Source organism: Anastrepha obliqua, chromosome 2 (assembly GCF_027943255.1).
Source record: "Anastrepha obliqua isolate idAnaObli1 chromosome 2, idAnaObli1_1.0, whole genome shotgun sequence".
In the NCBI taxonomy this organism is placed as follows: Eukaryota; Metazoa; Arthropoda; class Insecta; order Diptera; family Tephritidae; genus Anastrepha; species Anastrepha obliqua.
The window spans coordinates 91191486-91209806 of NC_072893.1; the positions used below are offsets into that span (position 1 = coordinate 91191486).

Below are 18321 nucleotides of genomic sequence, written 5' to 3' on the forward strand. Positions count from 1 at the left end.
TTACAAAAAGTTGTATGATGAATTTTCTATTCTTGGGCAATGGAATAAGTGCTCATAGAAAAATTTCAACCACTTTTTTTACATATTTACAACTCTACTATATCTCGCATTCTCTAGCATTTAAAATGTCTCTCTAGCATTTAAAATGTTACTGAACCATTTTCATACAACTTGTTTTCGAGTTAAGGTTATCGTGGAACCCAAATAGCAAGCGTATAGTATGAGTAGCAAATACCAGAAAGTTGCTTAGTTGATATAAATTTATTTGCTTTGTTATTATTCTTCAATAAAATTTTCATCTCTTCGCCCGGATGTGTGGTTAATCTCTGTACTAATATTTTTAGAGCTTTGTCAAATTGCAAAACGTGAATATTTAGAAGTTTATTTGAATTTTGTGGACATGCCATTAAAAACTATTCTTTGCTTATCAAATTTGGCTTTTGTAAAAAATAGACATCCCATTAACAAGGAAAACCTGTTGTGCCCAAGAAGGGTCGCCAAAGGAGGCAGATTTACTTATTTAATATAATTATTTTACACAATTTTGCAGAATTACCACACGACGTGCGAAAGTCCAAAAAAGAAATCAAATAACCAATAAAGGCACAACCACTTTGATAGTCCCAAAGATAAATTGTAAGTACAATCGAATACAACGAGTGGCAGTTGATGGCGAAAAAAAAAGAAAAAAATAATTTTGCGTGAAATAACTCTTTTCAAAATAATCGAAATGAAAATAATGTGATTGTACTAATTTAAGGCCTACATTTGCTTTAAATGTGGAATAAAAAGCATTTCTTCACAACGGCAATTAAATAATTTGAAATTCATCGTCATTGTGCACACTCAACATATAAAGGAATATATGTATGTGCACACATGAGACTACCCACCTGCGCTATTCAAGCGAGTTCGCTGCTTAAGTCTTTTGTATAACATACGGGTATGCGAACCCAAATGCATACATATGTATGAGCATTCAATGTTTATTATATGTAATTGAATGTATGAAGGTTCTCACGTATTTAACCACATTTTTGCATTGTTACAACAGCTTCCTTTGAATACGCATATATGCATACATACTCGCGCATACAAATGTCTGTATGTAGATGTGTAATTGCGAGCACCTGTGTGGCTCTATAAACAGGTTGCTGCCAATAAAAAATGGAAACGACTTTGTAATGAATTACATAAACATTGATGCTGCGCAGAAAACTAGTCAACGACAAATAAAAAATAAATGAAATCAAAAATTTACAAAAAAATAAAAGTAAGAAAAAACTAAAAATCGTCATGTCAAAGAATTCGAAAAATTTCGCCGGCTACATTAAAAGCTTCAACTCAGAGCAACGGAAGCAAGCAGGAAAATGCCAGAAAAAAGAAGAGCAGACTGCAAGCGTGCACCGATGGTTGATGGGCCGATAGGTTGGCCGATTGTTCGATTGTTTAGCTACAGGCGAACCGGTATTTGTTATGGCGGCATTGCAAAAGGGTGAAAGTGACGTGCAACAATTCAATTTTATGCGCCGTTGGTGTATAAAGGTAAAGGTTTGTGCACCTATGCGCATAAATACAGTATATGAAAGTAAATGTTTGTGTGTATATGTTATGAGTTCGCATTTTAATAGCCAGCATAAGAAATAAATATTTGGTAAGTTCACCTGACAAGTGTTGTCGAGTCTGACAACGAATTGTGGCTGGCGTTGAGTTCGGGCCTTACCTCGGCCTCAGCGTCAGCCACATTCTCAGCTTTAGCTGTGATTTTTGATGGTCGGGCGCGCATGTTAGAGTTTCTAGTGGTGATCGCTTGTAGCAGTATCAGTCTACGGTGCAACAATTGATATAGGGAGACGGTAGTTTATTTTCACTATAATTTATACATAAAGGGTGGTTACATTTTAAGGGCCGATGTTGAATATGAACCACACCTAAGCGTTAAGTTTTTTCTGCATTTCATGTAACATTTTTCAATTTCAGACTAACTCAATTTGAACCATGGAAAGATACATAATCGAGCAACGCGTTAAAGTTATTCAGGTTTATTATGAAAACGGACGTTCAAATCAAAATGCATATCGAAGAAAATCATCTTCAGTGATGAGGCATATTTTCACCTCAGTGGATTCGTCAATAAGCAGAATTGCCGCATTTGGGCGAATGATAATCTAAGAGTGATTGCCGAAAAACCAAGGCACCCACAACGAGTGACTGTTTGGTGCGGTTTATGGGCCGGCGGCATCATTGGGCCGTATTTTTTCCAAAATGAGGTCGGTCAGGCAGTTACTGTGATTAGTGTTCGGTATCGTAAGATGATAACGAACTTTTTATGGTACGAATTGGAAGATATGGATGTGGACGATATGTGGTTTCAACAGGACGGTGCCACCACACAGCTAACGAAACAATGGCTCTTTTGCTCGAAAAATTTGATGGCCGAATAATCTCACGTCGCGGCGATGTCAATTGGCCGCCAAGATCATGTGATTTGACGCCGTTGGACTTCTTTCTTTGGAGTTATTTGAAAGAAACGGTGTACGTCGATAAGGCAGAGATAATTCGGCACATTAACGGCATAGAACCTCAATTATGCCTCAGCGTCATCGAAAATTTGGACCATCGGATGGAGCTGTGCCGCCGAGGCCGCGGCGGCCATTTGGACCATATTTTGTTCCGAACACAATTGAGCCATACCAATATTATCATAATAAAGAGAGATGACAATAATTTCCTAAAAAAATTGTATTTTATTCAAAATCAACACCGGCCCTTGAAACTTAACCACCCTTTATATGCAGCACATATATGCATGTATAGTATGTATTCTTGTATACGCATGAATGCTTGAATGCATGCATATATATTTTTACTGATTTTTGTTTATTTGCTTTTGATGCTTCTCGAATAAAACTTTAGTGGTAATAGTCAACGGAATAAAGTTAATAGGAAAAAATTAAAAATAACAATAAAAATGCCTAAGCTCCATAAGCCACAGCTACAGCCACTCATCAAACAACAGTAAAGCTTCCATACATTTCTCATCGTACAGTTTAACTTTTCGCTAAGTTCAATTGGCATGAAGATGAAGCATCAATGCGACATGGTGAGCAAAATGCTTGCTGTTGATATTTCAATCGTTGTAACCACTAAAATTTATTGTTGTTGTTACTGCAACATGCTGTTATGCATTGTACACAATCGCCAATAAACGGATACCAACTGAGATTCGCTCGCTTCGCTGTTGATATTGCGCTGTCAGCACATACGTATCTTTGGTCATAATTAGTATAATTATTTATGCTGGTTTCATCGCTGTGTGCAATAGATTAAGATCTTGAAAGAGTTGCAATAACAAGCAGCTTAGCATTGCAATGAAAGGTGAGTGTGTGTCGACTGCGAAGGAATGCCACTCCACATCAGAAGATACGAGTATTGTATGTAAATAAAATAGTATTGAAGACAGGTCCTTTTGAACGTACTCTCGGTCAGCTCTCTTGCTTTCGCTATCCCTTTACGGTTGTCGAGGTACTGAATCTTTTGACTAAAACATCATTCTTTACATATGCATCGTTTGATCGGATGGGTTTTCTAAAGGCTTTATGGATATTTTGTAATCTGTCTGATTTTTCACCCAACCATTTTCTGCTTGGTTTTTTTTTCCTATTTTTCTACTGTCGTAGGTACTTTTGTGAATAAATAATTAATTTTTCTATTATGACATTTACCAAAAAAAAAAAAAAAAAATAATAATAATAATAATTGGCGCGTACACTTCTGTTAGGTGTTTGGCAGAGCTCCTCCTCCTATTTGTGGTGTGCGTCTTGATGTTGTTCCACAAATGGAGGGACCTACAGTTTCAAGCCGACTCCGAATGGCAGATTTTTTATGAGAAGCTTTTTTCATGGCAGAAATACACTCGGAGATTTGCCATTGCCTGCCGAGGGGCGACCGCTATTAGAAAAAGGTTTTTTTTTTGGTTTTTTGTTTTTTTATTAATTTTGCTTTCACCGAGATTCGAACCAACGACCTCGCCGGCTACGGCGACCGCCTGACATTTATCAAGCTTAACTTATTATCGTGACAGAAGCAGCACTGTTATTTTTTCTTTAAACGAAATAAACCAGCTCCTGTTTCTTCACAGGTATTTTTATAACGTCCACCTGTTTTTTTGTTGTTTTTTGGCAATGAAAAAGAGTTTACAGTGCCTGCGCACCATAACGTGACCATCGCCTCTACCTGAGTGGTGTGCCACTAAAACTATTCCCCCTCCTCCTCTCTTGGGAGGTTTCTCTGCCCTGGAGTTACGGCAGCATATCATCGAATACAGAGAAGATGCAATTAAGCGTTCTGATAAAGACTACCTGTAGGTTAGCATTTCGTCCATGTCAAGTTTTTTGGCACGTAGGACTCGGTCTATGTACGTGCCAACAAGTTGCCAGTTTCCGATTTCTCTATTCTGTTTAGATATTTGCGAAAATACTCATGTCTAGATAGCAACTGAGTAATATAGAAGTTCACCTCTCCGAACAGTCTGTCATAACATTCATCTATGTTTGGTATAAGTCTCGCCGCCAAGCTATCTTTTATTTAAGTTCTGAGAATTCGTCCATTGTTGACGAGATGTCAGAGACTATTCTTAGTGGCATCCTGCGATGCCAGCGTCAGTTTGTATTTTTCCTGGACGTGCATTAGAGTTTTATAGAGATACCTTTTCGTAAATTGCATTCTTTGTGTCATTTGCTAAACCGGCGTTTTTGTTCCTTAACATATTAGGCTATTCTTTTGCCTGGGGGCAGAGCTAGTGCAAATTATTCTGGGTTTTACACAAATATTTTCTAAATTCGATGGATGTGTGTATTGCACTTAAGGTCAAGAGACAGGATTAAAAGATAGGTGCTTTCGGAATTAATTACTGCCCAGCAAACTTCCCAGACTTTTTTAAGCATCTAAGCAGTTTGTCGATCAAAAGAGAATTTGGTTCGTTCATTCTCAATATGCCCGATCCAAAAATCTACTATCTAAAGGTGAGGTGATATATACATAATTGGCGCTTACACCCCTTTTGGGTGTTTGGCCGAGCTCCTCCTCCTATTTGTAGTGTGTGTCTTCATGTTGTTCCATAAATGGTAGGTCCTAAAGTTTTAGGCCGACTCCGAGCGGCAGGTTTTCTTTAATGAGAAGCTTTTTAATGCCAGATATAAAATACACTCGGCGGTTTGCCATTGCCTGCCCAGGGGCGACCGCTATTGGAAAAAACTTTTTCTTCATTTTGGTGTTCCACGGAGATTCGAACATATCGTTCTCCGAATTCCGAATGGTAGTCACCCACCAACCCGGTTTGTCAGTGCAAATTACGGTTGACTTTGAGTAGAGATAGGGAATTTCTCAAGTTAGAGAGTCTCTTCCCTGATATAATAGTACAGAAGTCATGAGTAAGGTTCAGTGACAGTTCCTTAGATTAGATACCACTGTCAAAATTTTCGTCCAGCTTTAAGTCATCGATGATGAAGACCGAAAATATTGAGTCAGTTTTGAGTGAGTTTTCCCCAATTCGAATGCATTCAATCTAGTTGCGTTTCAGCTACTTTGGTCCGTTCTGTACAAGTCTATTGGAAAGAGATTTAGAAGGAGTTCTAGAGCCCTATTGGGGTTGGAGGACAGTGCACCTGCAACAAGCCTAGATACTGCTCTCTGTACATTTTTTTTGCTTCTAGATGTTATATTTTTTAACTATTGCTACCAGACAGTCACTCCATAGAAAATGAGGGGTTTGACTGCAGCTGTATCCAGCAAGACTTCTATGCGCTGCTCTGCATAGTATCACAGGACTTGAGAAGTGCACAAAATAAAGTCTGGGATTGGCAGAAATAAGGGGATGAGCAATGCAGTCTATTATTGATACCGCGATATCTTTAAGTCAAGTCGAATAATCGCAAATATTTTACATTCATGGCGAAGCCTCGAGCACTAGGCTTTGTTAGCATCAAATAATTGAATTTATAGCAACAACAATAACCAAAGCAGGCAAAAAAACAAGAATCAACTAGACATGCGATGATTTCAAACACCACGAATAATAAACTGAAGATAGCTCACAAGCTTCCAAAGTCTTCCACAGCTGCGCCTTTATGAAAAAAAAAAAAAATAAATTTTAAATGTCATACACATAATAGCAAGCTAGATAAAAATAAAAATTGCAAGAGTAACAACGACGAAATTTTACGCATACAAAAAATAAAAATTAACACAATACCACTTAAGCCCAAAATAATACAAAAAATGCAAGTAACGGGCCTTTCAACAGGGCCATCATAATTTTGTATCTAAAGAGATGCATTGCTTCAGTTCAAATTGAGCTAAAACTATAAAAAACATTGCCCCTCGGCAGGCAATGGCAAACCTCCGAGTGTATTTCTGCCATGAAAAAGCTCCTCATAAAAAATATCTGCCGTTCGGAGTCAGCTTGAAACTGTAGGTCCCTCCATTTGTGGAACAACATCAAGGCGCACACCACAAATAAGAGGAGGAGCTCGGCCAAACATCCAAAAAGTGTGTACGCGCCAATTATATATATATATATATATATATATATATATATATAAGCCTTAATTGTAGCCCAATTTACACAAAAATACTTAATTGGTAATAAATTTCAGTCAGATTCTCTATGCAACTCTGTGATGTCTGTTCAATAAGAAAATTAAATGACATTAAAGTCAAATAGAGAATAAACGACGCAATGGAGTTTGACAAAATTCGTGTTAAATAAATTTAAACAAATTTTATAATAAAGAAACGTTATTAAATAGGAAGGGCAGGGTGAGAAACTTACAAAGTATTATTTTTGTTCGTTGGGAAAGATCTTTACTACTGCCTACTTAGTTTAAAGTAGCCCTTGTTGGCATGTGATGCTCCGTTAGATTTCAAGACTAACATTATTATCTGTGTTAATGCTGGTTCCTAAATAAACGAAGCCTTTTACATCTGTGCAAGGAGCAAGTTACCCTTATTTTTATCTGAACAAAGCCAGGCTAAAGACATTTATATTCAATGGAAAGTTTAATATGTCTGCTATAAGCTAATAGAATTGTTTCTAAAGTTAGGTTTCCCTGCATTTTCCTCACACCAAATTTTTCACAAATAATGACATAATACTGTCAGCTTGCGAATTCTAATTGTGTAAGCTAAATTGGACGTGTGTCAATACCAAACTCAATTTAAATTTTAGTAGCCCCAGCTCGAACATAGTCTTAATAATACGAAACCATTCCATTCACAGGTATTGGAAATCTCCTAAATCATATCGTGACGAATTTTGTGTAAAGATCTTGAATACAAAACAGCGAAGTCGCTTAATCTTTTAACGCGGCGAAACATCATCAATTGGGTTTGAAAAAAAGAATGGTTTCATCGAAAAATTTTGTAAATGCAAATTTTATAACCAAAAGTTGTTGTTAAGTTTGGTGACTACAACTTCAACGCATTCGTGCCATTGACAATATATCTAAAACGTCTAAAGGGTTTTTATTTAGTGTAGGAAAAATATTCACCTTGCAAGACAGCTGAGTATCAAATAAGTGCTTATATTATCATTACCTATCATTAAAAAGAGCTTAGCAAACTATTCATATTTGTACCACGCACTGAGTGCTTCTTCCAAGGGATATTATATATCTTTTCTCCCACATAGCAAATCGATATAAATGTAAAATATACTTGCAATGCTCTAAATACGCAAAACAACTAACGATTTGTGTGCTTACAATGCGATTAAAAATCTGCTAATTTTGGTCTTTATCAATACCTTAGCATTTAAAGTGCTTAGTTGTGTCTTGTATGGCGTTACTATAGAGTAATCCATAGCGACACATACATTAATGTGCTTTAAAACAATTTATTGCATCCACAAAAAGTGACCGTTTGATGTGCATTTTATGGTGGAGTTGTGATAGTTCCCTATTTTTTAGCTGATGCCAATTCTCGCCGCGTTAAGTTCAATAAAGTCAATGGGTCCAGAATTGAATGGACTTGACGTCAGTGATAGGTAATTCCATCAAAATGTTGCCAAACAATTGAACTATTGAAGCGGAAGCTCGGTATCCATATAACCATGAGTATTGGCCCAGTCGAATGACCACATCACTTATTATTATTATTAGAAGGCCATTACGCACTGCGACCAGAGCTGATCTATTGTGAAAGGCCTATTTTGTAACCCTAGAGTTTTAGGCTTTCTAAAAATTTTAGCACAGTTTTGGTTTTGTTGTTCCAAAGATTGCATGGAGATACTACGATACCACCAAGGTGGTGAAGTCTTTGTCTGCCCAAGGCAGGACATTCACAAAGCACATGTTCTGAGCTTTCTATGTCCATTTCGCAAAAGCGGCAGACATTGGTCTCGGATAGACCAATATTGTTTAGTTGGTACCTCAGGCTGCAGTGACCTGTAAGGTATTCGGTTGAAAGGCGCAAATCTACTCTGTTTAGTGAGAGAAGTTTGTCAGATATTCCTTTGTTGGGACTTAGGAATAGTTTGGCTTGACGCTGACCGGCACAGTTTAGCCAGTGTGCGGCAAGTTTTCTTTCCTCCCATTTCCTAAGGAATTCATTAATGTGGCCTTTTGTCAGTCCTCAGAAAGGCTCAGGACCAGTAAGTTGTATATTTTCTCCTTGTTTTGCAAGGTCGTCGGCCATTTCATTTCCCTCATGTCCTTCATGTCCCGGAATCCAACAAAGTGTTACTGTGTTGAGGTTTCCTAACGTGTTTAGGAGGTTTAGGCAACCATTTACCAATTTAGAGGTGATAGGTGTTGATAGAGCCGCTTGGCTTTCTGAAAGTATGTAGATGTGAGTACCTCTCATTTTCCTTCTAAGGCATTCTCTCACACATATTTCAATGGCATATATTTCTGCCTGGAATATTGTTGGGTAGGATCCCATCGGAATCGATTTTTTGAATTTGGGCCCATTGATTCCTGCCCCTGTTCTACCATTTTCCAATTTGGACCCATCACTAAACCATAGCTGGGAGCCAGGTTTGAAAGTGATAGAGTTAGTTCTCCAGTCTGTTCGTTCATTGATTATAACTTGGAAGTTCCTGAAGAGTATTGGTTTGGGTGATAGTATATCATCCCTATGAAGAATGGGACTATGTAGGAAGTCTTCTAAGATCTTTAAATGTCCTTTCAAATCCCCACTTTTAAGTTCAGATATACCTTTTAGTCTTAAGGCACTCGAGCGAGCTTCCCTTTCAATTAAAATTGGAAGCGGTGGTATGTTCAGGAGCACACCCAATGCATCCGTGGGACATGTTTTCATAGCCCCTGTAATACCAACACATACCAGGCGATGCAGTTTGCTTAATTCGTTTGCCGCCTTTCTTTGCTTGACCTTGGGCCACCATGCAAAGGATGCATAAGTGACTATGGGACCACATCACTTATGGGCTCATTCGATTTTTTTTAAGTTAAGACCTTGGTATATGCCAACAAGCCAACAATGAAATCACGAATCTGTCATCAAAAGCGTCCCCGTTATTCATATAAATGACAATGAATTCCCTACTTAAGCATAGTACTAAGTTCACGTTAAATGGCTGCCAAAATCGATACAAATTGCACTGCCATGAAATGTGCGTGAAATTTAGTATGTATCTCACGGTTAAGTAGAACTCAGAGCACACCGTGAAAACACCGCGCAAGATGCAGGCAACATTTATTCACACCTATTTAAAGCACGCATGCCATTTGAAATTGAGCGAAAACAGACAGTTCGTTTGTAGGCGAAGTGTCTGAGTTCGAATCGTCTTCGCAAAGAGTGTAAGTAAATCTTCTTAATGTTTTTTGTGTCTTAATATTTTTTGTAACCAAAATTCGCTAATTACTTCTGGGGCTATGCTTATAAGTTTGTCGTTCCGCTCCTTGTTTGTTAATCAATGTTGCTAGCAACATTTAATGGCAAGCCGAATGCATGTCTTTGGTGAAATTTCACTGCTTTGTAGTAAGTACTCTCTATGTTAAGCTTAGAGAGAATATGTTAGTGCCCTTATTGAAAACCCCTTTAACTATTTGCAAAAGTTTTTTCAACATGACATGCTGTTTTTTGTTATTCCATTGTTTTTTGGGTTTGCTGACAACTATTTGCATTGCTGCTGCAGTTTCTCTTATAGTTGTTGCCATTGAGCTCGTAGTAATTTTTCTTGCCGTGTTCGCTGCAAATTGTAAGCTTGGTTGTTTGTATAATTTAACATTGTTTGCGCTGTTATTAGTGGGTTGTTACTAACGCTGCAATTTCTGCTATGTTTGAGTTTTTGTTTTTATTTATTTACTGCGTATTTAGTTTTTGTTATTTTGATTATATATTTTGCCACGAGCAAAAGTTTTTGTGGCCTTCAAATTATTGAAAAATCTAGCACATCACTTACGAATGATCAGCAGCGATAACAACTGAAGTGAAGAAAACAAACAATTATACCAGAACAATTAAGTAGTTAGTATGCAAATAAACTCTTCAGCAATGAAACGCCTTCAATATTTAACAATGTTTGTACATTTACAACTTTTCTGTCTAGATTTCTGCGAGATTGAGGAGACGTCGAATTAACATACGTACATATGTGAGTAACTAAGAATGAGGAATTTATCTAAATATTCTTAGGTAGTGTCCATGAAACTTGACAATATTGCTCTTAGATATGATCAGTTTTTCATATATATTAAGCTTTTATTAAAGTGTGAAAAGCCAAATCACATGTGAGGATATCGATATACGCGCAAAGCTAAAGCTCAAATATAATAAAGGTGCGTGCTTAGTTTTTTTTTAAAGAACGACTGAATTTTTTCTAAAGATCTTAAAGTTTCAAAAAGGATAGTGAATAAAAATTATTTTTATATATTAAATCTAAAACTATACAAGATAATAAAGTATGGGGTATTAAATGACAACTCTACAGATTCGACTCTATATGGTGAGATTCAAAGTAGCTACTACGAGTAGTAATATCTGAGATGCTAAACGGGGTTTCTCAGAGAGTTTGACGCATTTTTCCCATGAAACACATTTGCTGTCAACAAAAAAGCCTATAACTTTTAAATTATTAATTGCAGGTGCCTAAGATTTACAACATATTATAACTGAAAAAAATAGCTTTGCATTTTGACGAAAATATACTCATATATATGTATAACTAGCGCTTATATCCTTTTTGAGTGTTTGACCGAGCTCATCCTCCTATTTGTGGTTTGCGTCTTGATGTTGTTCCATAAATAGAGGGGTCCACAGTTTTAAGCCGACTCCGATTGGCAGATCAGATATTTTTTATGAGGAGCTTTTTATGGCAGAAATACACTCGGAGGTTTGCCACTGCCTGCCGAGGGGCGATTGCTATTAGAAAAAGCTTTTTCTATCATTTGGCGTTTCATGTACGGAAATTCGCACCTGTGCACTTCCGAATGGTAGTCACGCACCAATCCATGTGACTATGGCGACCGACGAATACCTCCATTAAATTCGGCGCATTAAAACTCAGATGTTACTGGGTTATTATAAGTATGGACATCATAAAATAAAAGAAATGCAATATGGTTTTTACTATATTAATTACTTTATTTTATTCGCTTTATTTCTAAAATCGTTTCACAAAAATAATCGCTTTTTTGCATAAATGATGCTTCTTTATTTTAGAGAGGCACTAGGAGACACGTTTTAATTCGATTCGACTTTTTAATATAATACATATGTATGTATGTAAGCTCTTATGGTACTTCACAGAGCTCGCATTAAAGCAACAATGTCAAACGCAGCTAGCGCCACTCTAACTTAGTTTTATTCCTTAATTATTTTCTCTGATATAAGACGCAATTATATTTTAGTAGAATTATGGCTAGATCAATATATAAGATATGTATGTAGGACATACATATGTATATATGCTTGCAAATAGTCTTGCCTATAAATTAACTATCAATCTATTTTGGTGTAAACTATACATACATACAAATATTTAAAGAAATTGTTTAAGAATATATGTATTATTATTTTGCACGAACTATTGCTATTAGTAGCAAGCCCTTTTTGCGTCAATTTTAACTACATATATGCATATACTCGTCTTAGATAGAACTGATTGTGTATAGAATAACATTTGCTTATACTTATTATCGGGCCATCAAGTGCTTAAAAATATGTATGTGTTTGGGGGTATATAAAAAGTGGGCTTTTATGTATTTTTTGGATTATTTACATCAAAAAATCAATAAACAGGAATACTTTTCGGGAAGGGAAATGGCGCACGAGGACATAAATACAATATATTGAAGGATTGAGGATCGCTGCTAGTCATTCCTCTTAAAAACTAGATTGCTTGCTGTTGCATACATTTTTTAATTTTCAGTTTGTCTTTTAAAGAACTGCTACTACAAATTGTATTTTTATATCGAACTTAGTGCTTGTGATTGTAAGTAGTTCTAAATATATTGACTTTTCGGTAGAAATATCATTTAGAAATTTAGAAATTCATTATTCTTTTCTTTTGAACTGGTTCAAATTGAGTCTTTTAATTATTTATTAGTATACATTATGTGTTTCATTTTTAATAAAATCTTTATTTTACATTCGGTATTCTTATATGCAATAGTATGTGTTTAAAACTAGTAAAATTAGCCTTTTTGCAGTTATTTTTGTATTATATTAAGCCAATTTACTGTCACTTGTGTAGGTGGATGCTGGTATTCTTCAAAAATCAAATAAATTGAATAAGAAACTTTTGTTGTCACAGTTCGATGGCGTTTCTTTTGATATACATATGTTAAGTAAAAAATCCCACAATTTACTAAAATTAGTTCGATTTCGCGCGAGAACCTTATGAAAACAATTAATAGTTACTACGGAGCGGACGGTTTTTTCAATTTGAGTGGCTACATAAACACAAACAAATGCCTTATTTGGGTATTGGAAAATTCAGATACATTTTTATATTCCTCTTGTGTTAACTACATACGCGTTTACAGCCAAAGGATTGCGATATCGAGATGTTAACAACAACTGAAGTTTTGAAGAATAAAATTCAGCGTGAAATTGGCGATATAAAACTCGAATTATGCCGAAATGTTGTCAAAAATCTTTTTAAAAAATGTTTTGTTTTAATTTTTATACTGTTTTTTGAGTTAAAGTGATTTTGTTAATTTGTTTTCTAATATTTTTTATACCGAATATTGTACTGATTAGCCAACTGCCTTTTAAAATATATATGTAAGCGTTCCAACTAGAACCAATCAAGCAAAAAAAAAAATATATATGTGAAGTCGATATATGCACCTCCGAAGTTTAAATTGGAAGGCTATATTTTAGTTTGATCACAGTAGTATCTCTATTTAATAGGAAATAGTAATTATGTGTGATTAAATATGCAATATTTTTCTAAATTATTGAATCAAAGCTGTTTTCTATTTTACATTTTCAAAGAATATTTTTTTATACTTTAGAAATATCTATACTGCGCCACACAAACACTTCATACTGTCAAAAGTCGAAAATGACTAACATCTCATAAAAAAACAAACGTTAAATGGCCTGGTATGTGAAAGATGAAAAATTTGTAAAATTCTTAAAATAATGTTGTTTACAGTTTTAGCATTTCAAAGAACAGGTATTTCTTATTTTAATTTGGACTAATCTCATACACAAGCAAGCGTGAACTGGTCTAATGAAATGATGTTTGGGTTTTCATATTTGCATACGTGTAGATTATATTATTGTGGATTTCTATAAAGTTAAAATTAACATTTTTTAACCAATACTTTATTCTTCTTATCTGCCTTTTATTAGTTTTTAGTTGTTTGCTAATATCTGTGTTAAATTATCACAACCGTCATATTTGCAGTTTAAACAATCGACGATATACAATAAATTCGAATACCCTATTGACCGTCAATCAAATCGAAGACTTTTGTATACACGTACTTTTAATTATATTGTACAATATAAATTTACATATGTAAATAGATAGAGTTAATTAAACAATTAAAAAAAAAAACAATAAATATCGCTAAGGTCAGCAAAGCAATCGTTCGTTAAATATTTTTGTTTGAATTGCTATCCAATAATTAGTTCATGGTTGTGTCTTTTATAAAAATATGTATGTAAATATGTATTTCTTAACAATAAATTGCGCTATTGCACTACTGATATATTTAAAATAAAAACAATAATAAAAAAGAAGAAGCGTAATCCTACTTATAAGCAACGCAATAGCAAAACAAAACAAAAAACTTAGTGTTTAAAGAAAAATAAAGAAAGCATAAAAAATATTGAGTGACTATTTCGTTGCTTAACTTAGTTAGAAGTAGTTAGTAATTAATTCTACCTATATATGCACGTGGCGCGCCATCGTATTTAGTACTTCTCTCCGCCATATGACAATCGTCAATTGCCTGTTAGCTGTCCATTAAGCTTCATTGCTGCCGCCTGTTAATTAATCGCTAAACTATGTATGCATGTGGCTGCAGGCTTCATTTACTCCTCCTCCTCCTCGTTAGACTCGCTGCTTAACAATTGTGACATTTAACCAGTCCCACTTCATCACAATTCATGCATTTCAGTGCCACAAATTCAGCTGTAAAGTGATTTCGATGCACCGATTTCTTTGAGCCATTGCACGAGGGACATGGCAGTAGGCGGTAGCCGCCGCATGTTTGACAAGTGAACGTGGTGGCAATTGACTGAGAATAATAGCGAAAATGAAAAGAAGAAATAATATATTATAAAAAATATATTTACAACAAAATTAACAAATGTATTATTAAACGCGCACACTTGGTACTGTTAGCATTCTTTTAAAATGGCCATGAAAAGGCGCTCACATGCCGCATTGACAAATGTCATTATCAATTAGATGGATTGGCTAGCGCGTGTAGGCATTTCCTCTGGCCAGTAAGTCGGCCGTCAGACTTACCTTGTATGGTTTGAGCAACTGGCGCAGTTCACCGGATTCGTTGAGTCGTTCCACGGTGTCAGCATCCTGAAAAAAAAAATTATAATAAATAAAGTAATGTATGAATAAATGGTTAGCCATATGTGTTGAAGAGATGAAATACTTAAGAAGGAAACTTGTTCGCATTGGCTTCAAATTGATTTGTTTTGTTTGTAACTGAGCGTCTGATTTTCATAGAAATATATTTTTCCATTGCGTTAATGACTATGGAAAATTTTAATATCTCCGGCACTGCTGGTATTTTAAAGAAATTATCAATTTAAATTCAATAACTCAAATGCACTCATTCATTCATTCATATAAGGCAGGCTAATACAAGTATATCATAAATAATAGAAATGTTACTTCTAATATATACCAATTCACAGACAAAACACGATGCTTAAATATGAAATCGAATTTGAATTGCCTCTGATTCAATTTCGATTTCATATTTAAGCATCGTGTTTTGTCTGTGAATTGGTTAATGTCACGCATATAATTTTAGTTCGGATATTAAATTACTACACCCATTTTTACGTAATCAAAACAACTGAAATGGAAAATATTTGTGGCTTATCGAACATTGCAAAACTGAATGGAATTTCAGTTCAGAAAATGACAAAATATGAATGCAGTTATTATTATGAGGAGATTTAACATTGCAATCTGAAAGATTTATTGTGCCGCCTTCATGGATTCAGAGTATTTCTCTGAGCTCTACTTCCTTAATAAATTATAGTATAAGGTTGTCAAAAAAGTCTTGCGGTATTTTTATTGAATTTTCAATTGTTCATAAAATTAATTATAATAATGCGATTTAAGTCAAATATGCGCCGTTTTGTTCGATGACGGGTTCCCAACGAGATGCCAACTTCATAATGCCCCTCTTATAGAAGTTCGCTTCCCTATTGTCAAAAAACTCGGAGAGCCAATTTTCACAGGACTCTCTTGTGGACAACTTCCGACTACCAAGCTCGTTCGCCATGGACAAAAATAGGTGATCCGGACTATACGGTGGATGCAAAAGAACCTCCCATCCGAGCTCCCGGAGCTTCTGGCTCGTCACCAAAGATGTGTGTGGCCTGGCGTTGTCCTGATGGAAGACAATTCGGCCTCTGTTGATCAAAGATGGCCTCTTCTGCATGAGTGCTGCATTCAAGCGGTCCAGTTGTTGGCAGTACAGGTCCGAATTGAGCGTTTGGCCATAGGAGAGCAGCTCATAGTGGATGATTCCCTGCCAATCCCAACAAACACACAGAAGAACCTTCCTGGCCGTCAAACCAGGCTTGGCCACCGTCTGGGCAGTTTCACCGTTTTTCGACCACGACCGTTTGCGCTTCACGTTGTCGTAAGTGACCCACTTTTCATCGCCAGTCACCATCCGCTTCAAAAACGGGTCGATTTTGTTGCGATTCAGAAGCGATTCGCATGCATCCATACGGGCAAACATGTTTTTTTGCGTCAAGTCGTGTGGCACCCATACATCGAGCTTCTTTTTGAATCCAAGCTTCTTCAAATGGTTTATAACGGTTTGATGACTCATGCCCAGCTCTTGGCCGATGCTACGGCTGCTACTATGCCGGTCTCTTTCGATCAATTCAGCGATTTTATCGCAATTTTCGACGACAGGCCTTCCGGACCGTGACGCATCTTCGATCACCTCTGCACCAGAACGAAAATGTTGAAACCATCGTTGTGCGGTGGAAATGGAAACTGTATCGGGTCCATAAACTGCACAAATTTTATTGGCAGCATGAGATGCATTTTTGCCTTTATCGTAGTAGTACTGTAAAATATGCCGCATTTTCTCTTTATTTTGCGCCATGTTTGCGACGCTATAACTCACGAACGACTAAAAGCAAACAACAATTAATCAAACACGTGTTAGCACGTGAGAAGAGCTTTCCAAAAAGCTCTAGCGTGAACCGATGCGACGAATACAACTAGAACTACGCGCTTGCAAAGATAAGCTTGCGGAAATACCGCAAGACTTTTTTGATATTTGTTCTATTTTATTGAGTTTTATTTCCTCCTCCTGTAAAATATGTTTACTCAGGTGTTTGTGCTGCTTATGCAGTCCTGAGCACGATGATAGCACATGTTTGGCGCTTTCATCTTCTTCCCTACATAACATGGAGCTTGCCCATTGTATATTAGTACACTCCCAGGTTAGTACGATTATAATTTAATCTACAATGCCCTGTTAGAATTCCTGTTTTGATTCTAAAATTTTTCTTATGCAACTATTGTATGGTTATCGGTTAAATCCCATGACCACATATCCTCATAATATTACCGAATGCCTGCTTATCAATTTCTGCAGTCTCGGCGCTCTAATTTGCCTTGCTTTTTTGTGATTGATATTATGCAAGGTGTTGTAGATTGCCGCTACCTTTTGGAGCGAATCTTTCCTAATACTCTATCTGAACGCTTCGTTATTTAGAACTTTCCATATTTTGGTATTGCCTGCTTATCCTAGACAGTCTTTCATTAAACTTCTTAGTAGAATAATGTCGTATGGGAATTGGAACCCATGAGATATATACCTGACTGTTCTAGCCTAAGATACTCAGTTTATCAAGACATTCCGGCCCCAGTTTTGATACAACCTGGAAAGAGTTAAGAGCCTTGATTGCTTTCAGTAAGGAAACTATATTTCTGTTGTTATAGTTATGTTTGAGGTTAAAGTAAGCGCATGTTTCTATTGCGGAGACCTCCGCTTGAAATGTACTTGTATTCTTGCCTATCGGTTCCGAGTATCTCTTCCCCAATTCCTAGACTTCTGCCCCTGAAACTTCCTGGAGAGGGATCCGTTCGTGCACTAAGTTATCATGTTCCGGTTTATCTAGTAGTTAATCCTCCTTTTAAATAACCCTTTCCAAGTTTTTTATTGCCTAGTGACTTTTAAACGTATTAATGTCGATTATTACGAATTGAAAATCAGCTACGTAAACATATTTCAAGAGTGTATTCGAATATATTTTTTGCTAGGTTTTTACGAGTTTTATAGTCCAGTAGATCTGGACTTAGGCCGAAAAAAAAATTTTTTGACAGTTTGAAGCATATGCTTACCCCTAACTTTACTCGTATGTCTCAAAGAAATTATATTTTCACTGTTCCATATAAAATACAGAGAAAATTCAGGTACTTGATTTCCTTATTAAATATTCCGGTTGTCACTTGATACACAGTAAAATGAGACTCTTTTGAAGATTAAGAGACACTTTTTACCTTTTTAACTATATAATATAGTATTACCACAAATCTATTCAAACACAAGAAATACAGGCTAAATTATATATATATTTGCGCATATTTTAGTAAAATTCTTGCAATATATGTTATTCGAT

General features: G+C 36.0%; 1 protein-coding gene across 3 annotated transcripts in view; it reads right to left on the minus strand.

Annotated features, from left to right (window-relative positions):
* LOC129238858 (probable WRKY transcription factor protein 1) overlaps nt 1–18321 on the minus strand; it is a 161379-nt gene that overhangs the window by 6830 nt on the left and 136228 nt on the right. For 2 of the 3 annotated variants that reach the window (XM_054874080.1, XM_054874079.1), the window contains exons 4-5: nt 14951–15016; nt 13575–14717 (exon numbers count right to left, since the gene is read on the minus strand). In XM_054874080.1, the coding sequence (XP_054730055.1) occupies nt 14544–14717; nt 14951–15016 (240 nt within the window). In that variant the 3' untranslated portion in view covers nt 13575–14543. Of the gene's footprint in view, nt 1–13574; nt 14718–14950; nt 15017–18321 lie in introns of those variants that run through there. The other variant, XR_008581811.1, reaches the window with a different exon arrangement.